The 25,900-nt window shown below is 48.6% G+C and overlaps 1 protein-coding gene across 1 annotated transcript in view; it reads left to right on the forward strand.

Moving 5' to 3' along the window:
• Positions 1–466: 466 nt before the first annotated feature.
• LOC128725969 (homeobox protein invected) overlaps positions 467–25,900 on the forward strand; it is a 58,849-nt gene continuing 33,415 nt past the window's right edge. The window contains 1 exon segment of the mRNA XM_053819744.1: positions 467–1,994. Within this exon segment, the coding sequence (XP_053675719.1) occupies positions 467–1,994 (1,528 nt within the window).

A 25,900-nucleotide genomic window follows, 5' to 3' on the forward strand; every position in this document is an offset into this window, starting at 1 on the left:
CTACCCCGTCTTCGGTTCGACAGATTAATGGCCGCGCGCGACGGAAACGCTCGGAGTTGGTTAATTTTGCGTGCGTCTTAACACGCGTGCTGGTGCGCGATTTGTGGGTGTATTTTTTTTTTTTGATTTTATTTGTCTTCCGGCAACACCCGTGTCACGTGTGAAAAACGTTTTGGAGTGAAAAACGCACCCCCCCCCCCCGCGTGAAGCAGTGAATCCATAAACCAAACCAAAACAGTGGAAAAAAAACAACTACTCATCAAGCGGGGTGTTTGCTCGGTGCAAGTGAAATGACGTTCAAGCGACGGTGAAAAAAACGCACGAAAAACGAACGCGTGTGATCTTGAACACGAGAACAACAAAACGAAAAAAAAAGGACACTATTTCTGTCCCCTCTCGGTCGGAAAACTCCCGGGGAAAAGGGTGTAATGTCCACTCGCGCCCAGTGAGCGCTTAGTGTTGAAAAATGGCCACCATTATGTCGCACAATCTGCCACTAATTCCGCTTCCACTGAAAGCAGGTGCGGTGGCACTCGCAAAAGCCGGTCTCGTTCTACCAGGCGGTGGTGGTTTGCTTGGACTGGGCAAACCCCCACCGGAAGTGGGCCCAAACGGCGTGCCGGTAGAACCGGACGATCCGGATGCGGAAGTCGATCGGATGAGCTGTTGCAGTGACGATAGCGAGCTGTCCGTCGGTCAGGAGGTGGCTGATGATCTGCGAGCTCCCGGACCAGAGCTAAGTGATGACTCGTCGCGCTACTCCAAGGACACACCGTCCGAGCAGGACTTTGCGCCCCGAGGTCTTCAACCGGCGATGTTACGCCCAAGTCCTACGCGGCTTCACGAAGAGTTTTTGCGCAATTCGCAGCTTTACGCCGAAGAGTTGATGCGCCAGCAGATGCAAATTGTTGCGGCAGCTCGCGGACTTACCATGAGTCCTGCCAAGACGCTGGGAATGTCCTCCGAGCGGAGTCCTACGCCAGGTGAACCACGGCTTGGATTTAGAGGCGCGGGTTCAAACGCGCGACCGGAAGTGTACCGTGCGGAGGCAGCTTCCCCGGGCGACGGTACCGGAAGTAGCTTCCGGGGCATCCATTCGCACTTGAGCGCTATCTCACAGATCACGCAAAACCTCAACAGTGACCTCTCGAAGTTGACCTCTCCGACGGCGTTTCGGACGACGTCACGTGAAAGCTCGCAATCACCGCCATCGGACCGCTCCCACGCGCTTCATGGACTGCAACAGTTGCAGCAACAACACCACCAGCAACAACAGCAACAACAGCAACAGCAACAACACCACCAGCTCGCTTTGGCCGCGTTGAACAACAACTTTGCGGTGGCGTTGAACGATCAAAGTCTAAAGTTCAGCATCGATAACATCCTGAAGGCGGATTTTGGACGGCGTATTTCGGATCCGCTGCTTCTGAAACGAGCCCACCACCCAAAAAGTGGCCATCCGTCGCACCACCACCACCCCCATCACCAGTTTGGCCACGTCCCAACCTCCTCGTCATCTTCGTCCGGTGGTCGTAAATCGCACGCAAGCAAAAGCCCGTCGGCAATCGATCTCAGTGGTGGCGTTGGTGTGGATCAACTGGCGCTGGCTGGGACCGGAACTGGACCGGGTAGTATTGCGAGTGCTCTCTCGTCGGTGAAACAGTTCTGTACGGCGGTTAGCAGCACGACGAACAGCAGCAGCCGGGCTAGTTCCGGTTCCGTCAGTTCGGTTGGGTCCGTGGGCAGTGAGGATGTTAGTCCGATTTCGCCCCTTTCGTCCACTGGATCGGTGAAGGGTACCGATGGTGCGGGTGGTGGTACGACGACGACGACGACGACGGCGACAAGTGGTGGTGGTGGGACGGGATCTGGATCCGGGTCTGGGTCTGGGTCCGGTTCCGGTTCCGGTGGCTCGAGCACTTCCGGTGGACCGATGGTTTGGCCGGCTTGGGTGTACTGCACGCGTTACAGCGATCGTCCCAGTTCAGGTTAGTGTCCTTTTAACGGTCCTTTTGTGAGTGTGTGTTTTTGACGTGATAAAAAACGGGCTTAAAGCATATTGTGACCGATCAACAGTAGATCTGTTGATCTTTCGTTAGAAAACTTGTCGAAGGGAGTTGATTTATTTGCGGTTTGTTAATTATGAACAACCGAGAGGTTTTTAAAGCTAACAAAATCAATAAGTTAATTAAACCTAGGAAAAACATAAAATGACTATCGTTTTTTTTACACTGTTATAGCTGAAATGTAATATATTTTCATACAACAACGAATTGTGTCTGCGAATAAAAACCTTGGTTTTTAGTCTACATTTAGCTGCATTTTTGCCTTATTTTTATTGACGGTTAGTAGGTTTAAAAAGGTTACATATTTTCCTGTTTGTAAGATAAAAATGTGGAAAATTTAAGGCGTTCGAAATGTGTTTTGGCTCTACAACAATACGTTTCAAATTTAATGTCCAAATAAATACAAATTCATCAGCACCGAACAAAAAGATAAAACCAAGTCAGACCCATCACAAATATATTAAGGTGAGGAAAATTTTATTCGACTGCACGCTGCACTCGCTGCTGGACGGCGCTTTCCCCCCAAAGGAACCGTGCAACATTATACCCAACGCACCTTGCAATGGATTGTCGATAAAAATACCCCAAAAATGAGGCAGAACATGTTTGACCGCCGTTTGCCCATTCCTTGTAGGGTATTCTCTCTCTCTCTTGCGCAGTGTTTTCGTTTCCACCCCAAAGAACCGACCCCGTCGGGTGGTTGGCGTGAAACGGTTTCATTTTTCGAGACAACATCTTCCATGGCGTTCCGTGAGGTTCGGAATTTGCCCCAGTAAGCGATCGATCGAGCAGGACGATCGCCGGAATGCCGTAGCATTTCCCGGAATCACCTGCAATCGCATCGTGGAAAATGTGCCCCCAACCGGTGGCCAGGGAATTCGGAGGGCCAGTTTCACGGATATCGCATGCTCGGAATTCGACCCAATGTTTCCAACAAGAGGCACCGGTTTCGTAAGGGCCATCGTGAGATCGCGAATGTGCGCTCCCAAGAGTGCGATTGAGCATCCATTAGGAGCACTAATAAATACGCTCGAAATGAATTGCCCTGGAAATAACGGCAGAAACCCGCATCCAAAATAACGCTCGAACCCGGAAAGCTTGGCCAACCAGCAAAATTTCACCCTCATTCGAACGCTCGGCAACTAATTTCCATTCGAACGCCATCTCAAACGGTCTCCTGGGAGTTTGCTTCCGCGTTCGATTATTGATGATGCGGCGTAATTTGCTCCTCCGGCAATTATCTGTTGCGTCCCATCCAGCGCGACACGTGCTGGGTTTGGCTCATTCCTTCGAGTAGGGCCCACTGCTTGGTACGGCTAATTGAGAGACGACCCACGGCGCGTCTTTCTGCGGCAACATTGCTGGCAACAGGTCGGCGAGGCGCTAGAGAACCGATTAACCCTGCGAACGGGCACAGTTGGCAGCAAATCGCGGCCGCGGTCCGTTTTTCCGGCGCTCAATTATTCACCAGGTTAGCGAGGAAACATACAAAAAAGCACCGCCGCCACGATTGAGAGCAAGAAATCAAACGGTATCAGGCGGGAAATAAAATCAAAAACGCACGCATAAATAAAATGGGAAAGAGCCAGAAAGAAAAAACGAAATGACGTTACCTTCCTTCCGGTGGTTGCTTTGATGAAAGGCTCCGCCACGGCCTACTATGTTGTGTGTTTTTTTTCCCTCCTTTTATGCCACTGGCGAACGCGCATTGCCCGTGCGTGTGTTATCACCATCGTTTCCATGGAGCCGTAGAGCAAAAAAGGGGGAAAAAAATGCCAGCATGCTTTGTTTCGCTGGGACCGCGTGATCTATTGCGAAGGAAAAGCGCAGGACTCAAGCCCCTCCGGGGAAAGTGCGCGCCGATAATTACTTCTCTTTTATTCAACCCGGAATGAGGATAAAAAGGGGATGCAATAGAGAGAGAGAGAGAGAGGGAAAAAAAGGCTGCTAAAACCCATCCGTAAGGGTTGGGGAATAAAAAAAAAAAGGCGCACCGAACAGCCGAAGAACGCTGCTCGTTTGATCGAGCGACCGCCATTTCTCGGACCAGGGTGTGCGAGGGTGGTTTGAAGAGGGGACACACACGCGGGAACTCTACAAACTAGGCAAACAAATTAACACATGAGCGACGCAATTGCAACCAAAGGGAGGAAGATAGCGCGGGCAATTAAGCAGGTACGAGTGCATGTCGTGCCGCCGTGGCCCTTTTGCTGCCACTTTTACGGTCCGTGGGGTGGGTGGTGGGAGTGGGGGTGGAAGTTGGGAGGGCCGAGACGTCGACGCACTTTGCCGCCATGCTGCAACTGCTTTTGGGTTTTTTTGTGTGTGTAATGTTATGTTTTTTTGCTGCTGCTGCTGCTACTTCTGCCAACGCTGTTGCAGTTCGTGCAACTGATGGTCATCAACTGCACTACTGTGGAAAATAGGCGGTTAAAATCAAAGCAGAACGACCAGAGAGGGTCGATTAAATGATAAGTGAAATGCGGCACTTTCTTAAATTCTCCCGCCCGGCTTGCAAGCGAACGGAACAGTCATTAAATCGACGCATTAAGATGTCGCTATTATTGCCAATTTTGCGTTCGCTGTTATTGCTGGCTGTATGTGTGTTTGTTTGTGTGTGTGCAGTACGGCAGATTGAAATGTTTTCGTGGCTGGTGCGCGATGGAAAATGCGCGAATAGACCTCTCGGGACCTTCCCTTCGGTAAGGAACACCTAGGGCAGGATGTATGGCAGAGTTTTCCTTATTTCCTCAATTTTCTCACACAACGCTTTGCCGTGGCAAAAAACGGGGGCAACCCTTCCGCCGGGGTGGGGAGTTTCGCCCCTTTTTGGAGAGGGTGTAATGTTTTATTTATGCCCTTCGAATCCGTGGGTTGAGTGTTGGAGGTGAAAATTTTCCTCGCTCAAGGGGTTGGCTTTGTGTTGGGTTCGTTCACGCGCCCGCTTGCAAAAGAGCAATAACGTTTTTTTCTTCCGATATGCCCCTTCGAGAAGGGGCCCAATTTTGGAGAGAGAAACCCCAGGCTCGAGAGAAGCCTAAAACGTAAGCAACCGATACGAGGAAATGCGCCTTTCCCCGGCTGGAAGGTGATTGATAAAGCGCACAGTGAGTGTAGGTTGGGTCGTAAACAGGGTCAAAGTTTATGATGGTTGGGTGGTTCTGCATTCGTTTTCGAGCTGCTGCAGTCGAGTGTGCAGCGAAAGGGCTCGAAGACGATCGGTCGTAAATTGAGCACAATAACGCAGGCAATCTTTTAATCTCTAATAACATCCATTCTCGTTGATTCAATAGCGCTACGGAGGCGTTGTCGAAGGGTATTAGAGGGTCATAAATTTGTTTATCGCCCGATGATCTCATGGCGAATGAGTGCGAGCGAGTTTTCAATTGAACAATTACACGTTGATTGAGCATCAAATTGGGTGCTTTCGTTCATGGTTGCGATTGCCACCCGAATGGAAGATGGAAATTTCGATGCATGATCTTACTTTGAATTTTAGCAGTTGATTTCAGGCTGTAAATAATATTATTGATTGTTGATATAACCCCTCCAAAAAAGGAATGTTTAGTTTTGGTGGTTGAAACAGAGAGAACTATTGATTTATAATTCATTTCCCAAGGAGTATTTTTAATCGTATAGCTTCACAGTTTTACCTTATTTTGCCTTTTAAGTCTTGTGTTGTGTACACCAACAAATTCGAGCTCAAATGCATAGATAAAAAAGACGTAAAAATATCTCCCTTGATCTCTCAGAGTATTCTCCATCCTTGTGTCCGCATGGTACGTATTTTACTTGACGTTCCTGTGTGTATAGCGTGTTGTAAAACAAAGCAAAACCGTGCAATAAACTCCAAATAAACACATTTACCAGCGTGAACGAACGTGAGCGAGATGCATCACCATCGGGCATAATTAAGCAACGAACAACCAAACAAACAATGCTGCAATTAAATCATTCCACCGAAATATTATCAGCCCAGCTGTGGTGAACTGTGTGCAAAGACAGTGTGTGCAACCCTTTTGCAAGGGCTCGCTAATGGGCCAGTCGCTCAGTGGCTTTGCAACCCTGTAACAGTAGGCCGCTTTTGGGGGTTGAATTTTGCTCGCGCCAGCATTGTAGTAGGCCACGATAAACCAATCCAAAACAACAAAAAAGCAAAAGCCACCGAAAGGGGCCGTGCACACAGTGCCGCACACAAAAACACCGGCACGTCGCATTTTCCGCTCGTTTTCCAGCCCGTTTATCAGCGGGTTTTGCAGGTTTACATTTACACCTCCAGTGGTAGCGTTTAATGTGACTTTGCAGGCGCACACGAAACGGGACGCACACAAAAAGCCGCCAGAGAGCGAAGAAAAACGAAGAAACGAGAAAGGCCAGTGGAAAACGACACGCCGTATTTCCTTTCGTACGTACGGCTCCTGCAGCAGAGCGAGCCCCATTCCTTGCCGCGAGCCGGACATGGCGATTAGACGGCAGCTGACTTCATTTGCAGCAGAAAGCAGCATCGTGGAACACGTTCCGGGAGGACATTGCGTGTCCGCTCGGTTGCACACCGTTGCCGCGTTCACCGGGCGGTGTCGGAAAACCCGGCCATTGCGTGTTTTTCTTCCACCACATACACACACACCAGTTGCCATCAAGGCTCATGTTTCGGTGACGGTGGTAGGAAACCGGGCAGTAGAGCTCCCGGCACTCGGGAGTTGTCTGTTCGGTGTCTTGTATGCAATTTTGCGCGTTGCAGTCTCTCGCGCATGCCGACCTGGAGTCGATGTTTGTGCAGCAAACGAGCGGCTTCGAGTTGTTGTCTAGTTTTGCGGTTTTCCGCTTTCCGCGCCGGCTCGAATGGCTCAATCGGCATCCAGCCTTACCAGTAGAGGGGGGTTTGGGCGAGCTTTGAACGATTGGAAATTTCATTAGCTTGAGAATAAATCATTCATGTGTCACTTTCCGGTGTCGGTTGCGAGCCTGCGAAAGGGGGACTCCTCCTTCGTTTTAATTGTCATTTATTGGTCCATTTGGAGCCGTGTTTCAGTTCGCGTTCGAGCGTGCAGCTCCGGTGCAGCAAAGGCTCGTCTCGATGCAACTGCAATTTGCATTTCAATGGTAGTACATAAACGTCAATCAGAAGTCATCCACCGTGTGTGGGTGTGAGAAAGAGAGAGAGAGAGAGAGAGAGAGACGTTTCGGAAGGAACGAAAAGCGGGGGCGCCTTCGTGCATCCATTTTAGGCTTTTGATGGACGGATTTGTGGATCGTGAAATCGTGCCGGGATTCCGCGTCCGGTTAATTAGCCATCGCCGGTGTTCGTGAACCGAGCGTTTTGCTAACCGACACTTTGCAGCACAAATTGATTGAAGTGATCGATATGGGTTGCGTTCGCTTTTTGTCTTTGATCTGTGATCTGTGCATGAAATGGAGGGAAAATTCTCAAACCACTAAATAATGTCTTAAATACCTGTTAAATTCCTCCATCAAGTCGAGAAGAGTTTCAACGCTTTTTTGAAAAGCTCAATGCCTGCTTGGATCGTGTAATTTGTCAAACGCAGCAACCGAATGAACTCGGTGTCAAAATGCCGCATTTATTCGCCTTCATGTGGTGCGAAAAAAGTGTCGCTGCAATTGTTATTATCCATTCCAGCCGCTGTGAGCCACGATCAGCCGCGATAAATAAGCTCATTACGCCAGGTGTGTGTGTGTGTGTGTGTGGAAATGCCCAATTGCAAATAGAGCTCCCATTTCCAGTGACTAATGACGAAAGCGCCCACCTCCCCCACGTGTGCTAATTTCATTTGGCATAAACTATTGGGCAATTATCGGTCGGCGCGAATGGTACTCGTGGGTCGGTCGGGAAAATCAAGTCATCGCGCCAGTTTTCCCTTTGAACCATGCCGCGGTTGCAGGTTCGGTCCCCGTTGCTATCGATCGCGTATCAATTACAATATCAATTACATAAAACTCCTAATCACATTCAGAGACCGCTCCAGCCACGCCACTGTCGTCGTTTGTCGCCGTTTTCGGTCGTGCCGTAATTTACCGCCAATCGATCCGTCCGCTGGAGTCGCGCGCACGCTTTTGCACCAGGTGGAAAATGGCTCACCGTGGCCCCTTTTCAGACTTCTGATCAAAAGCCCCCGATGCCGCCCGGTGGCTACCGGTGTTGTGGAAACGTGTATGTATGCGTGTGTGGAAAGGGCTCATGCCCTAACGCCGTCACCGACCGAGATCCGATTGCCTCCGGGGGTCGCAATAAAATCGAGCCGATTAGCGATCGATTTGGATTGATGCATTCCAGCGAGGGCACCGGAGCGAGATCGCCTGAAGTCAGAGAGTCACGGGCCTTCGGTGGTGTGCGATGTGAGAATTGGTAATAATCGGTTCTTTTACCTCGATAGAGAGTGGAACGTAGAAGAAAAAAAAGCAAACCAAATAGCGCGCCTTCCAGACGATCTCCCAACAGGAGGTCCTCGACAAGAGTCACCTTCGGGGCGAGTCAACGCGAAGGTTAATTCAATCATCAAATCGAACCCACAAAGTCTCCCCGCTGGAGGACGTCCGAAATGGCACGTTGTACCTTCTGCTATGGTTCCTGGTCAACTCGCACGATGGTAGATTATCTGCGCTTCCCTGGTGAGAGCTCGAATGTACGGTAGCCACGAGCAGCTCACCACCGTGGTGGATGTAAATTGTACTCAAAACAGTCGCTTTTGCTTGTTGTAAAGTAAGCGTTATTTTTTTTCCCCCTTTTTGTCGCCACCCGAGCCAGGTGTCCAGCGGCGTGAAGTTCGCGATAAGCCGATGCTAAAGCCCTCCTTAGAGTTGGCGCCATGAAGGCTGCGCTTTTGAGCCCTTTTTGCTTTCGGTTGCACAAACCCAAACACCGTCACTGCATTATGTCGCCCGATGGCTATCTGGTCTCAGAGGGAGGTGCGTTTTTTTTCTTCTGCTGTTCTTCTGTTCGTCATCCAGTTGACCCTTACAACGGGTCTGTGTGCACGTAAAACTGTTGATTTGTAGCATCCGATCTCGCCGGTCGATAGCTCTGGGGAGCAACGGAAAATGAACGACTTTACGGTCTTGGTTTAATTACGCTTAGTTAACTTCTAAGCTAAATGTTACGAAAACGTTGGCGAAAAACTCGGGACGAGACTGTGATTTCTTTTACGATTTATTCTAATGCGTCGTTCTGATTTAGTAACAAACTAAGCGGACAAGCTTCTCGAAGCTCCTTCTTCAGCCGAACATCTTTAGCATGCAAACAGGCACAATCGATAAGATAGCGCGATAGTGCAATGAACGCCCTCCGTTACGGCTTGTTAACTTTTAGCACGGCTTTTTTTAACGCTCACCAAACGCTCCTCCATCATTTTATCGCGCCATCGTGCGCGATCGTTTAATTTTCCCCGCGATAGCTTCCCCGGGCAATTAAATTATCGTGCCGCTGGTGAATGAATCCACTCCTGTACGCGTGGTCTCGCGTTGCATTACACATTACGCATTTTTAACTGACCTCACGAGGCTAATCTTATCGCAAAAACTCGCCCCGCATGAGTTATGCTTCCTGGCTTCCCGCGGGAGCCTGGGAGTTATGATGTCCTCTGGTTCGCCGGCGTTTCGCCTCATTTATGGAGACCCAGCATTGGGACGGTCCACTCGTACCTCTCGAAGGTAATTAATTGGTTGATGAATTAATTAGTCCCTACTGGGGCCGAGTTCACCGGTAATGATAGGACGTTAGTGGCGTCACCGAAACCCGGCACCGAGCGGAGGGTTTTTCATCACGGCGGAAGATTAATTATCGATCAATCGCGAACGTGAGCCGCGGAAGCTGCGAATGTGAACGCGCGCCACACAGCCACCAATTAAATCATCATGTACTTCTGCGTGGCTGCTGCGCTCACTAATGGGCGCCTTTGGGAAGCCTTTTAATGCGCATCAGAGTCTTCAGGGTGCGTCCTGGTAAACCCCACGGATCGATCATAAACGACCGTCGATCGCCGGGCGATTGATTATGATTGATTTACAACTACCTCATCGGTTCGGTTGGGTGATGCGCACCTAATTGTGCCATAAAACGGCGGTCTATTTCTTCGATCGTGTGTGTGCCTTTCGTCGCGGCTGATGAGGCTCGGAATTTGGGGTCCCATCGGATGGGGTCAGCTGCCTTTTTTTTTTGGGGGGTGTTGCTTCCAAAACCCTGACGTCCCGCGAAAGGTGCCGAGGTGTGAAGGTTTTTCTTTTCTTTTATGACACCTCGCGACTGTTTATGGGACCCTTTCCTGGAGCGTGCGGTATCGGTCGTGCCGTCTCGCTCACACAGCTGGCCAAAAAGTTGGGCACAGCAAAAAAAAGGAGATTCAAAGTAAAGAGGAACCAAGCGAGATGTTCCAGCATACGTGCGAGCGAGAGCCAAACGAAAGAAAAAAAGAGGGGAACGAGTGATGATAAAACCAAAAACCAAAAAAGAAAAAAGAAACGTTTGTGCCCTTTTTTTTCCGCTGGCTCGACTCGGGGTTTAAAAACAACGACAGGCAGATCCAGGGCGACCACCCACCACGGGGCCACCCAGAAAAGGATGCGGATGACGCCGTCAGCATAATTTCGGCATCCGTTTTTTCGGCGGAGCGCGCGCTCTAATCGCTTCGTTTATCATAATCCACCGATCACAAAATGGCTCGGGTGATGGAAAAGGAGGTGGGAGGGGGGGGGGGGAGGGAGCGGGGGGGGCTATGAAACGACATCCCCCTTTGGGTGGTGATATCGGAGAACGGGAAATAGCGCGCCGAGTGCGAATGAGCATGGACAGTGAGAGAAGAAGAGAGAAACAGAAGCGAGAGAGAGAAAAAAAAGTACAACTACGACGACGACGACGACGTTGGGTCACGCCAAAGAAAATGCGAAGGAAAAGCGCAGCAAAATATTTGGACAAGAAAGCGAGCAGGGTAGGGAATTAAAGAAAAAATAAAATAAAATGAAATAAAAATCAACGTAAACTAAGAACAGAAAAATGAAGAGATAAGCAAAAAGAACCGTAACGCCGAGGGGGGTACTTTTTTTTTTTTTGGGAATTAGTTCTCGCCTTCTTCTGCCGCCGATCGGTGCTTTTGGAGATGGTGGATCAACGTTCGTGGATACGTTTGTGGAACTGGATCAGTTTGTAATTGATTATTGACGTGAAATCAATCGTGGTACTTGATTCACAAAATACGGCGGTTTATTCATTCCTTGTGAAAGCCATTTTTGAGTTTAAAACAGCTTATATTACTTAATGAAAATGAGGTTCCAAATAGAAAAAGTTCACGTTATATGTACTAAAATTTCATTGAAATACTTTACTTAAATAAAAACCTCCGCTTTGCTTCACCATTTCCGTCGAATGATCAACCTCACGCGGAGTGTCAAGCAAAAGATTCGAGTTTTTTTTTATGCCACGCTGCGTCTCGCACTCTCGATGCCTCTCCTTATCGCCGAGGAAACGTTCAAGCGCGCGTATAAATTATGTCATAAAGATACACATAATTCGGGCAAAGACGACTTAACTGACCCACCGGCGAGTATTCCGGCACTCGCGCCGGGCAAGATCGAGAAAAAATATGGAAGAAAACGACCGGTCACCGATCGAGAACGCCGTGGGCACACGAAAGTCCGGGCCTTTATCAATGGCGGGCCAGGATCGAGCCCGGGGCCCACCCACCTGGTACGCTTTTAATTTGTCACGTTTGTGCGTGTTTTCCTGATGGCACCCGTTCCGTGACAGCTTTCGGTCGCTAAGTGAGACATAAAAGCAGGCATTCGTGGCATTTGAGAACGCGTTCGCCGGATGACGAAGGATAGAAGCGAACGAAAGGAAGCCACGAAAGTAGCGGGTTTGGGGGCGAAAAAGAAAAACCCACCCTTCGAGTGGGTGCTCAAGTTTGCCGTTGAGTTGTAAAATTAGCTCGCAAAATTAGTAACGCAGCCGCAAACAAATGACGGACTTTTGCAAGACGAACTGGGTCTCGTATAATGCGCCGCAAATGAATAATGCATCGAGTGCAAGAGGTGCCTTTTTTTTTGGGAAAAAAGGGTTCTCGCCCTTTTCCCTGAGTTCCCGATACTATCTACCCCTTTTGGGGTTCGTCACGCGTCGGCAAATGATTCATTTGTCAATTACCGAATGCAAAGTGCGCCAAAATGCTCGACCCGACCGAGTGGATGGAGAAGAATGCATGCGTTTTGCAGTTTTTCGGTTTCGAACCAACACCGTGCGGTCCTTCGGTAACGACCCTTCCGAATGTCAAGGGTGGCGAGTTTTCCCCACCCCGTGGCGTCGCGCACGAGTCAAGGATGTCGGACGCAACCGAGACCACCCAGGATGCAGGCTTCGGGGGCTTTGCTTCCATGTTGCAGTTCGTTTTGTTTAGTTTAGCGTGTGTGGGTTTTTTTTTGCGTGTATGTGCTGAGAACCTCAGGGGAGCATTTTGGTCTCGGTGTGTGTTGGTCTTTTTCTTTCCTTTTTTGGCTGCCTTTTTCACACCTTTCCGGGTCATTTTCCGGCCTTATCGTCGAGGGAATGTGCAGCCTGTTGAAGGATCAGGCTCGTGAAGGTCGCCTGCGATAAGAAGATCCTTCAAACAAACACCAGATTGAAGCGCTAACGAACGGCTGTCGGTGGGATTTTTGACGGCTTTATTTCGCTACTTTCGGGAGCAGTGTTTTGCGTGCATTTTTGGAAGAACTTCTGAAGGACCAAAACCATTGAAAGTGATCCTCAACCTGGCGCCAGTCACCAGCAGCTAATGATCGCACGTGAAACCATACACCGATTGACAGCGATGGCAATGGTGAGGCGTTTGAGACGGGACTCATAAATAAATGACGATAAATGTCCGCCACCGAACAATGCGACATTGAAATGTCATCCGGTGGCATTCAGCTCGCAGCCGGAAACCGCGGAACTTGCGACCCAGGAGTCATTGCGTACGCATTGTGTCCTGTGTAAAGCACACAACAACGAAAAAAACGATCACCGATCGAACCGGACAAGCCGGATATCGGATGTCCCTCCGACTATTTGATCTTTTCCGATCGATCCCGATCGTGCCGGCACGCCAAAGCACGGCCACGTTTACGTAAGTCAATTAAATAAAAAAAAATGCCCTCACTTTGCTGGGATTAGCACTCGCCCCCTTGGTGCGGGCTTCACGAGATCAATCGGATTTATCGCCCGAATGCGCGGTAGCGACAGAACGTTGTAATTTCATCATTACCGCTCGAGAACGTCACCGAACGTTGCGCGAGTGCTGCATTTTTTCACGACCGCCAACCGATCGAGCAGAGTGCAACGTGCAGCTTGTTGCAGCAGTGCATTACGCGGCTGCGTGCAAATACCGCGACGTGTTGATGCGACGATGATTAATACGCGAGGTTTCTAATCCATAAATCATCGCCCGAGGGCAGCTGCCGTGTGCGAGTGTGCCTGTGAGTGTGTGTGGTTAGGCAAACCTGATCGCTGGTCAGCTCGTCGTGGAAAATGGCGCGGAAAATGCGGTTGCGGAAAAATCGCACATCTCGCAACATCCGGCCGTGTGTGCCGTGGCGTGCGTGAACGTCATGAACACGATCGCGCTACTGCCGCTGATGATGATAATGATGATGATGGTGGAATAATTTAATAATTGCAACCCGTCTGTAATTAAGTGCCGCCTGCAGTGGATTGGACGGGATTGAATTGCTCAATCGTCGTGTGAGGAAGGGCTCGACTGCATCCGCTGGCTGGAGGAAACGCTTTCGTGGGTCTCTTTCTCTCTCTCTCTCTCTCTCTCTCTTTACTCCGGGATCCGGTTCCGTCTGGGCGCCGGGGGCATCTTGTGGACAAAGCTCACCACTCTAAGCCTCGCCTGGCGTCATGCTCGTGATTAACAATTCTAATGCAGGTGAGATCACCTGCGGTGCCGCGGTGACAGCTTCGTGAGTCCGGTGCGCGAATGTTTTAATTGAAAATCGACGTCTCTCGTGCTTGGCGCGAATGCCGATGATTAATCTATTAGTTTTCGCGCGAGACCCGCGCGTTGATCGATCGATCGTGAGTTAGGCGTGCGCCTGGTAAAAGGTTGACATTTGCTCGGTGGGATATATATATATGGGTGAAATAAATGAACTGCTCGCCTGTGGTGCGACATGATTCGCTAATTAGCTGTGATGCGGAATAAGCTCACTGTTGCAGGAATGGGTTGGGGAAAACTGCACACATAATTGGGCCCAAGGACGATCAGTTGTTTGAGCTCGATCCCAGTAGGCATTGCATTGGGGGCTTAGCTTAATACGAATTTTGTTCTGGGTACCAAACTGGGTAGTTCAATGAAAACTAGATGGAAAATTGATCGTTTTTGAAAATAAAACAAAAAGAAATTAAGCCTTTTCTACATGTTTTTGAGTTTAAAATTGGGCAAAAATTCAAATTAAGGTTTATGCTCGTTTTAATTAGCTGCTTTCAATGGCTGCTTAATCCTGTCGCAGATACAGTTGCTTATGTACATATTTATCTTAGCTTAAGCGTTTCATAGCCATCGCGTTCAATTTAAGCAAAACCGTGTCCACTTTTATGATTTACTGCCATTTCCTCTTCTTCGCTTCCCACTGCTTCCAAACTGTCCTCGGGGACAGATTTACGGGTTCACGGTGCAATTCCCGGGCAGAAATATTACTGCGGGAAACAAAAAAATATGAAGCAAAATGGAGAAAAGAACAGTAAAGCAAGAAATAAAACCCACCCAACGTTCACCCCCTGACAACGCTAATTAATATATGAAACAAATGTTGATCGCTCTGACGTACGGATTTAATGGTTTGCCTCATAAAATGTGACGTGAAGCGGTACCGTACGTGCTAGCCACGGGAAGCCTCCACCGGGGAGTGATCCTCGGGGATGGGGCGAAAAACAGCAACAACAAGAAGAACACACAAAATGGACACCGGAGAAAAGCGCGCGACTTCCCGACGTTGTGCACCGAAAGTGTTGCACCGACCTCGCCAGAAATGCAAAACTGCACGGTTGGTGCACCGTTGCGCGGTTGGTGCATCGTATTGCATTTCCTTGCTCTCCTCTCCTCTCCTTCCTTCCCTTCTCGCATCCAACCCTTCTCGGGAGCGCGGCTTCGTGGGTGGTCCTGCAGCTCGAGCGTGGCGTCGGTTTTCCGCTTCTCGGGACTGCGACGGAAGGAAGTCCCGGACAAGCGCGCGTGTGTGTGTGTGTGTGCGCTAACGATGCTGTCTGGGGGGGGGGGATCGAGGTGATGTTGGGAAGCCCCCCCCCACTTCTCTCCTCTCCCTCTCAGGCTCTGCAACTCGCCCGTCAAACTCATTTCAGTCATATTTGGACACGAATTGTCATAATGCTGCCGGGGCTGGGCGCTGGGACTGGGCACACGCACACGCAACCCGAATCATCCCCCTGGGGGCATAGCCATGGCTACGTGTGTGTGTGTACCGTGTGTGTGCGCTCTGGAGAATGCGTTTCTTCTCCCCAACAGCGCGTTATCGGTCGCGATCGTGTCGAATTGGGACCGCCTTGGCATTCGTTTTTTTTTTTGCTTTTTGGTCGAGTGCTTTCTCGCTCACACGGCACTTCAGGGTTGGTCATTTTCCGCTTCACCCTCGAAAATTGCGGATTAATTTATGGCCCGGTTTTATGCTTGGGCATATCATGTTTTAAGTGATTCGCGACCGACCAAACTGTGACCGGTGTCTGCCGCGGGTTTTGAGTGCGATCGTTTTGCGTGTGCGGTTCGTTCATCGTTTTGCTGCCGGAATCGGTTTTCCCTTTGAGTTAGTGTGTTGTGGAGGCTTCTCCATTTGGAAGCGAGTTGTACTTTTGCGTGTTGTTCCTTTGGTTGCCCTTGACCACGAAAACCGTTAGATGGGGTAGCTGATCAGTGCAAGATCGCTTCGCGGGCTGGTTGTCTATGGGATAGAAGGAGTTACCTTTACGTTGGTTTGTTGGAGGAATTCAATTGGAATTGAAATATGCACTACTGCTAAAAATTTACAGCTTAAGCTTCAAATGATCGCCAAGAGAGTGTCTTATTTAATACTGCAATGAAATTTGTATCTGTTCTCAAGTAAAATATGTTACAAATTAATTAATATACTTTTGATTGCCAAATCAGCAGATTAGAAAGCTTTTAAGAGCAGTTGGATTGCATGCAAGTAATCTTATGTGCCTAGTATTCATTTTTTTCTTGAACCTCCAACAACTTATGCACTCTGTATGGCGCTAGGGAGATCGAGCTGGCCTTCCTTCCTTCCCAAGTGCATCAAACACTTGCATCATCGTCGCTGCATTCGATCCGCTGGTTCTCGGTGTTCAAGCATGCCGCAAATAACAATAGCACACGACAGACACCAACCCGACCTTGGCCAGCTCCACCGGACTCCTTCCGTAACGAAGGGAGAGAAAAAAAAACCCAGAATAATCTTCTTTAGATTGAAATGTCAAAATATTGTTTTTTATGAGTCACCACCAGCCGTGCCTTCCCTTTTGGTTCGCGTGCGGCCTAAACCCCGGGACCGTGTTCCCAAACCGGGACACAATCGTAGCTTTTCTATTCGCCAGAGACGGAGGAATGAACGAAAAGAAAAAAAAAACTCTCCAACCCCAAAAGGCTTTTGGCTTTTTGTGTCAAAGCCGGCGCACCGGCCGTTTCGGTAGTTTCGATTTGGTGTGAAATACAATCGAGAGTGCAAGAAAATGAAAATGAAAAAAAAAAAACGAAAGAAAAAACAGACATAAACCATTTAGGAAATGATTTATCCAGATTAAGCGCACAACGCGGGGTCACGGTGTACACGCGAGTAGAAACGTAGGCCGGAGCAGCACCCCGAAAGGACACTCGCTTCCACCTCACCGTTCGGAACAAGATACGGAACGTTATATTGCGGGCATAAAACGAACGAGAACGGACATAAGAACGAGATAAAGACGCACATCGACCGAGGACACCCAGCAAGTTCGCGCTGGGTGATCCGAATATGGGTTTGGGACTTTAGGTTTCGCCGTCTCTTTGCCGTCGGCTTCCGTCGCGGCGTCTCGTCACGTCCACTAGACTCTGGAAGGAAGAAACCCACGGCTGGTTTGGTGGAATTTTCTCCTCATCTGGACGGCTCGCATCGTGGAGATGGCCACGAGATCGAAACGAAATGTTTGTCACAACGACAATGTACACCGGGGACTTCTGGGTTGATTCGGGGGCGCGTTCGCGTGCGCCGGACGTTGGAGGGTTTAGATGATTAAGATGTTACGAACGGTTTTAGATGATCTTCCGGGATAGATAAATCGAAATGCCCCAGGTTGGGTCGGGCATTCAGTGGGCTTTTGATGGGCTTTGGGTGAAGTGGATCAAGCTGGAGTTGAGCTTTGTTTGAGGGAAAGCGGCACTATTGTGGTTGGGTGATGCGATCGATGAGAGATCAATCGAAGGGATTTAACCTCGGAAATGTGTTGATCGAAGGTGACGTTGTTTTGGTACATTTTTAAAAAAAGGCTCTAAAATAATGTAAGAATTTATTTCAAATTAAATTAGAAAACTTCTGCCACCTGATCACGTTATTGATCGTCGTTTGTGCTTCTGCCAGCCCGATCAGATCCTTGCACCTGCCACATTGTGGCTCTTTGTCCCACAAATTCAACCATCAACTGTGACAGGCTACGTTCTGTAACCTTCCTGAAGCAGAAGAACGCCCTCCCCGAATTACCCGAAACCGTTGCGACCACCGACGGCGAGGAACTGTCACGCATAAAAATTGCTTAATAATCCACGTCGCGTTTCCCGGCATTGTTTTCGCGATCGTGTCCCTTTCGCTGGCCTGCGGTTTCCCTGCCGATTAGCCAATCATTTCGACGCGGACGAATGCAAAAAAAGTATCACCCATCTCTCTGGTAGTTTCTGCTACCGAGCTGGATGGTCGTGTTTTCTCGAACCAACTCAAAACCACCCATTTCGGTGTGTCACTTGGCGGGCGACAGCTGAGCGAAATAAAGCTGCATAATTTATCGGCCTCAATTGGGGCGGGTGGTTGTTCTGTTTCGGGGCTCGAGTTGGGGTAGCTATTTTTATCCTTGACCTCTGAGTGCCGTTGCCGGCTGGAAAGGGAATATATATTCTCATTAAATTCGTGAACCATTTGCGAGGCGGTTCGTTTTGCGCGAAACACGAATTATTATTTACAGCATTGTTTTGGGTTTGCGGCGAACTGGCGAGTTGAGGTTTACGGGTTCTCTATTTTATGCCCCTATTTTCACAATCCTTTGATGTGTTCGGTGTCGTTTTTAGCTGCCGTTTTGGCGTCCTCGCGTTGGTGGTTTTGTGGTTAGCTTTCGTTCTAAATTTAATTAACCCAACCCACCCATTGGCGAGGGTGAGACTGGCAGTCAGTACCGATTGTCGCTAATAATCGGCTAAAATCAGTAAAGCACACCGCCGAACTGGCCGGTTCGTTGTACGAGGCAAACCTCGATGGCAAGATTTATGCGTTTTTAACAAGGCTCAAGGGTGTTGAGCGGAAATCGATGCCGACAATGAGTTGACCGAGCTGCAGCTGCAGTCCGTTGTTCGGGGGGTTTTAATTCTGACGCTGGGTGGGTGAGTAATGGATTTATGTGGCCTGTGGCCTGTAGCGAATCATTGCCGCTGCTCCTTCTTCGATTGACTTGTCGCAGACGGTGGGTTTGGGTGGCAAAGTTACGTGCATTCTTGCTCCTTTTGATCCTTTTCTTTTATGCTTCCATACGTTCAATCGATTCCATGAGCATGTCAAATTTCATTTCTCACTTATTTCATTCCAACATCATCAATGTTTGCTTTCGAATATCAATATCCTTTCTCAACCTGATTTGTATATGAATATAGCTGTGATAGATAGTGTTGCTAGCTTTTAACGTTTTGTTTATTATTGAAGCTTCTCGTTATTCTTTTATTATGTTTTATTTTGCATTGCTTATCTCTTCGTCGAGTATGTTAAGTCTTATAGAAAGCTTTTGAATTTTAAAATGAAATACATGCAATGCATATGCGAGATATTAATGTTGATTTTTCTTTTTCCTTTCTAGGTACGAATATTCAAATCCAGTCTGATGTCCCTTCAACGGGCGCGTGAGTAGAAAAAGTAGAAAATCCATCTGCTGTTCTATGATGAGATGCACAATCAAACAAAACCTCACCACCCAAAATGGTCAGAGGGTCAACCTTTTTTGAGTCAAAATATTTTCATTTCCATTCGCACTCGATTTCCCGATAAGGCCATTAATATTCCAGCAACGCGGTGACAGTTTTGTTAGCTAATTGATCGCAGCTCCCGGTCCCGTTGATGGGAAGCAATTTGTATCGATACAACCCTAATGAAACCACAAATGGCCACTCTTCGAGCCACCACAACCCGCTGTGTTGCATGGGGTTAGGGTCCGAGATTTCGCTTTTTCTTCCGGCTGTTAATTTTCCACCCATCATTTTGCATCCCGCATAAGCGATACCCAGATGCACCGAGGTAACGATCGGAAGGTTCACAAAACACTCATCGTTACTCACTGCTACTGCTGGTGGTGGTGGTGATGATGATGCATGAAACGAAGGACGAAATGCCGATCCTGCCATTTTTCCCCCCACACGGAAGTGCATTCACATAACAACAATACCATCATCGAGCGGGTCCGTTTTCTCGTCAAACTGCTGCCATTCGGAGCCGCTTTAACGGCCCCGAGGTCCTGCAATTTCCACCCGACCCACAGATATATAGATCACGCGGGCCGAGCGAGCGAGATCGGAGATGGTTTATTATGCGGGATTTTTGATATTCGGTCATTAGGGTGGCTAATGACTGGTAATGATAATGATGAGGTTAATTACGATCGAAACGGGAGCCGAACGGATGACGGAGTGCAAAATCTGAGGCCGACGAATGGAAAGGATGAACCAGATGGTATGGTCGAGAAAAGGGAATCGAATTCGCTTTGTTGAGGTAATGAAGAAATTTCTGCGATTGAGTGAGTGCCAGCTGGGTGAATGCAACTCGCACAATACGCTCGCAGTGGCATGGGGAGCCCGAGAAATTGAAACATTAAAGATGGGGTTAAAGAAATCCACTCGATAGCATCATGTGAGCCTGCAGATAGAAGGTCAACCCTTCGGGTAGGTAAAGCAAGCAAAAGGGGAGCAAAAAAGCAAAAAAGGATTAATAATTTTCGATCCTTAAAGATCAAGCGTACGATTGCAACAAGCGTGCTTGTTTGAAGTGCGTTCGTTGATCGCGAAACCGTGCCTTTTTCATGCCACATCTGTTCGTAATCGATGACGAGAGATACGAAACCACCCAAGAGAGATAAAACCCATCACCAGCGAGAAAAGCAAATGGGAAATATACTCACGCGCGCACGATCGTGGTCCCGCGAACGAAAGTGGCAAATGACATCCGTTTTGCAGCCGATAGTCGAATCGATTGCCACCTGGGTTGCGTTCGTACGCGAAAACGGACTGCTAGTTGCAGTGCAAATGCACCGCAAATGCATCGCAAGTGCAACGTCAGCTCACCGTACGTGCGAGCATGCTCCTCGAGGCCACGTTTTGACTTCAGCTGTTCACCTCCCTCGAACGAAGCCAAGCGCGTTCGTCAGGCGACCATTTTTCTGTTCCTCACCCTTATTTCGCACCCCACACGGAGGGTGCATACATGCGCATGTGCACGCGAGTGCAGGCTAGACATCGAACGACAAAACGTCGGCTACCTCGCCACGAAAAGGCGGCTTCGTTTCTCGTCCACTTCGCGGGTCGGCGCTTGACCATTTTGGGAAGCGGTTAATGTTCGGATTCTGCGCGATGATTATTCTTTAATGGTTTCTGCCGGCGGACACACAGGCGCGCTTGGGGATGCACTTGCTGTTGTTTGTGTGCGTGCGTTTCACTCGCGAACGTTCTGACATTAACGGGAGTCGGGCTGACAATTAAGCGCTGGTTGCTAATGGCAACAAAGTTGGCCTAGGGAAATGTCATCCAAGGAGTCAATTGCGAATGCATGGTGTCGTTCGAGGGGATGAGTTAATTACTGGTTGCCTATTTTGAGGGGCTATTCGTCATGATTGCCACTAAATAAGGCTTAGTGTAATCAAGCTCATGGTTTGTGTCTTTGATGAAGATTACACGCTGTATAAATTTTGACTTTAAAATAAGACTCTTGTTCTTAAAATTACTGAAACAATTCGCCCACAACAGAACAGCACTTCACTTGGGGATTCTCAATATTTGACTGATCATTTTCATTCGCTTAATCTGCTGATTGATACGCACCGTGATTGACGCCTTATCCTGCACGAACATGACGCAAGGACATGGCGCAACACAGCAATCAAAAAAAAAATATCGCAAAACGGATTATTCCCTTGTGATTGTTTCTCGTGTAATCGCATCTCTCACCTGTCTCGTGTATTTTTTTTTGCGAGCCTCATCAGTTTGTGGCTCCGTTCGTACACGTTCGCAGCCCACGAAACGGAACCTGGACGGACGGTTATTCAACGCAGTGATGATTTAGTACCGTGCGCCCATTTAAATACCCAATTTATGTCCGTATCGATTTGAATATTCCACCGATGGGGGGCCTCGAGTTATAGCTGACTGGGACCGGCGCTCGGCGACTTCTGGGGGTGCTTTTTGATTGCTGCTCGTTCTCCGGACGACCCGAGAGATGTTAAAATATATATGATCGGTTTTTGATTTCCCGGCAAACCCAGAGCCGGTGGCAGCTGGCCGTTTTTCTCGTGACCCGTCGGTTGCATTTGCTCGGACGTTTCATGCCGGTTGGAGTTATGAGGTCAAGTTGTGGGTTTTGAGGGAGGCCAAAAACGACGAACGGAATATTGGTATTAAATATATTTTTTTGCTCTGCTCTCTCTCTCTCTCTCCCCCGCTCTCGAAACGATAACTTTTAATCGCTCCAATCTCAGTGACGTCGGCGATCCAGGCGATCGGAAGGGATATCCTTCTGTTTCGCCAATTTATTAGCGTTATAAATTTCCTCCGATCGAACGCGGCTTCGGTAGCTGCACAGGTTGTAGTGGGCTTGTTGTGTTTTTTTCTGTCTCCCTTTCTCTCTTTCTCTCTCTCTCTTTCGATGGTTTATTTCATCCCTGATCGCTGGGGCGGAGGATTTCGGCTTGCCTGCATTCAAATTAGCGGAAATTGAAAATAAATTTGAATAATCCCCCAAAATATAAACTCATTTCTCATCTTCCAATTAAAATCGGTCCAACCCGAACCTGTTCCCGTCCCGATGGTGGTGGTGGAGCGTTAGAGTAATCCAAGCAAATAAAATGAAATGGATAACAAAAAAAAAAGTGAGCTTTCCTGGCCACCAAAGTGGACCAAGTAGGTGACCACAAACCGGGCCAGACAGGGACACACTCACGCCCGAGAGCTTACACTACACATGCTATCCATACCTGGCCACCCGGTTGGTTTATGTTGGGCTGTCAGCTTAAATCATACCACAGGCCGGCCAGCTTCAGGTGCACCCTCGAAGGTCCGAAAGGGTGAGTTTGCACCCGCGATCCGCTTATCGGTTGTGTGCCGGAAGCCCGACTTGTGGGGCTACTTTTTCTTGCCGACCAAAGAGGAATCAATTTAGATAAACTCGACCACCATCGGGAGGACGATTACAAATGGGCGTACGGTGAATGTGGAGCTGCGCCGTAATTAAGCCATTTAATTGCAAACACTTAATAAGTGGTTTTGGCACAGGGAGCGATCGGTACGATCGCACTTGAGCTCGCGCGATCTAAGTAGCGTGTTAAAATGACACCCCACTGGTGGCTATCTTGAGCTGGGTTTCAATACATTGTACATGAGGGAATGTTACCAACATCGCATGCCTGGCGCTTGGAACTGACCTAATCCGCTTGGGGTAGCATCGCGTGCGAAGGATAGATTTAAATTATGGAGGCAATAAATAGACGCGATCGTGTGCTGTTTTTTTTTGTGAAAAGATATTATTTGAGCAAAAAGTAGCTCAATTTGACCCCATTAGAAAACGGGAAAACGCGCCCAATGGACGACGGTTGGTTTAAAAAGCAACTCCAACTTACACAATCTTGTACTTGCGAGGATTAATTCGATCAAACGACGGTTGAGATTCGAAATCTGAGCTCCGTTTGCTAAATGCCACACTCGGACTCCTCCCGAAACGATGCGTTGCAGCTAATGCAAACAGCCATCGATCAATGTGCCGCAACCTTAGAGTGGTCATTTATTCAAGCCCTCGCCGAGCCAACCCCGAAGCGTCCCAAAACAGGTGCGTAACATTAGCATAACGTACTAGTTAGCCACCACCACCAGGTTGGCTCGGTCCGTTCCCATCGAAGGTAATGCATCGCTATGGCCGTTTCGCGCACTCGTGATAAATGAGTGAAAGATAGCCTCCGGGGTTGGTTCAGACGCCTCACGACTACGACCGCCGCCCGGTTGGATCGCCATCTCGCCGTAAATCAATCAATTGGAAGAGAAATGTAACGCGCGTAAAGGCGTGGACTGGCACCGGCTGAGGCAGTCACTGAGAGTCGCACAAAATTCCTTCCGCAAAACGGGATCCCAGGTCGGGAAACTCGTCCACTCGAGCCAGGGTGGACAGGTTCCACGACGACGACGACGACGTCGGTAAACTGTTATCTTTCACGCCATGTTTGCGGCTCGTACACGACCCACAAACTCACTCGAAATCCTTTCCCGGGACGATCGGTCGAGCGCGCGCACGGCGAATGTGTGATTAGTACGATAATAATCATAATTATTATTAATTGCTGTTAACAATTACGATCGATAATGGTGGATGAGCTTTGGTTTTGCTTTCTCTCGCGCTCGAGAGCCCGGGATTCGATCGATCGCTGGGGTTGTAAAAGCTCCACTTATGAAATTAAAGACAAAAAAATCCATAATGAATTAAAGACTGTGTTTAAGCGACGAGCATCCCGAGATGAGGGCGCCGTCTGGGTCGTAAAGGAGAGAAAAAATAGAGGCTTAATCGGCTTGGGGTGCTATTTGCAGTGAAATTTATTGACAATGAGACCGATCACAACGGGATTCGGGTCGTTTATTTGTTGTAAAAATGTTGTACAATCTTCACTGCGTCGTGTGTTGGTGGCGCTTCATGTTGGGGTGAGCTGATCTGGAGTCAAAATTGACCGCAATAACTATAATCAGGTGGGTTTTAAAGCAGCTCTGATTGAATTTAATAAACATAATCAACGAAAAAATAAAAGAAACAGGGGGCATGAATTGACCCCAACAAGAGTGCTAAGTGATCGAAAGCTCATGTTCGATTTGATACAATTTGCTGGAACATTGCATTGAACGTCTTATGCAAAGCAAAAGCAGAACCAAACAACCCAAAAGGTGAACAAAAAATAATGTGAACATATTCTGAGGAACGAGCCAATTTCGTTAGCTAGCTCTAGTCGGGGTTTTTGGTCTTTGGTTCGCTTCTCTTGCCAGCTTCTTGGGTGGCTCCGTTGGGCACGTCGTTGCAGCTAATTCGGACAGTTTAAACGACCGACGGAATTAGCTGATATCAGTTAGCGGGAAATTTATTCGTTCATCCGGCAGGCATTCGATGGCTTGAAATTTCCTCCGATGAGAAATGATCCGCGCTTGATGGTTCTTCGGTTTGGGTCAGCTTCTCCTCCATCCGGACATTGCCTGAGGGAGTCGTCGTCGTCGTCGTCGTGGTGGAAGCTGGAATCAGACGTGAGTCACCCCTGGGGGTTGGATCGTTAATTAGACCGGGAGGGATATTTTCTGTTCCGTTGGACCATTCGATCAAACGCCTGAACCAAAACCCTCGCGAGCTCGCGGGTTTTATTTTTCACCAATCCGTTTTCGCCCCGTCCGTCCGTCTTCGGGGCGTTAATCTTTAACTTTATTACACTCGCATCGGCGAATCGATAAGATTTATGCTAATGCTATCTTATCAGCCCCGCGAGGTACCGAAACTCGAAATGTTTTGCGATAAGGCCACTTTCCCTAGCCTGCGCCGTTAACACTCGGTGGTTTGAAAGGAAAATGAATAAAAAAACAACAGACGCTCTTAATTACTTCATTTCGTGGCCTTTCGCAAGGTCTCACGATCCAGGAAGTCCACAGGCATAATCCAGATTTGCCTCAGTGATTCATCGCCTTTTCCCCCGTGACACACGGTCCCTCTTTGGTACCTCACCCCAAAAGGGGTGTCTGAGGCGAGTTCGTATTTCAGCTCCGGTTGCAGGAACGTGCAAAAAAAAAAAACGAGGCCAGAAGAAACTCTCGCAAATGCACACAGCAACATGGATACGGACCCACGGCGAAACAAGCAAACAAAACAGAGAAAAAAAATATATAAAAACATAAGATATTAAGCACGACGACGGCACACGGTACAGAGAGAGAGAGACAGAGAGAGAGAGAGAGCATAAATATGAGGAGAAGAGCAAAACAAAAAAAAATCGAGAGAAACAAATCAAAAACAATAACAAAACCAACATCGGGGCGACCGAGAACGCCAACGACCCCCGGATCCCCCGGGCTGGAGAATGATATCGAGAAGCATTGTGGTACAAGTTTATTAATAAAGACCACACATCTGACATCTCGGACCACCCAGCGTGCACCGGTGGATGTGTGTTCGCGGTCTTTTGGGGCCAGCCTTCTCAGGGGGAGCCTTTTCCACGCTGTGGAGGCTGGCTGACAGACTTTTCTGCTTGGTTCGCATCTATACTCCACGTCCTGTCTGGGTCTCTTCGTTGCACTCACTTTCCCTTTCCGGGAGGATCGTTTGAGAAGCGCTGGAAT

This window comes from Anopheles nili, chromosome 3, assembly GCF_943737925.1.
Source record: "Anopheles nili chromosome 3, idAnoNiliSN_F5_01, whole genome shotgun sequence".
Taxonomy (NCBI): Eukaryota; Metazoa; Arthropoda; class Insecta; order Diptera; family Culicidae; genus Anopheles; species Anopheles nili.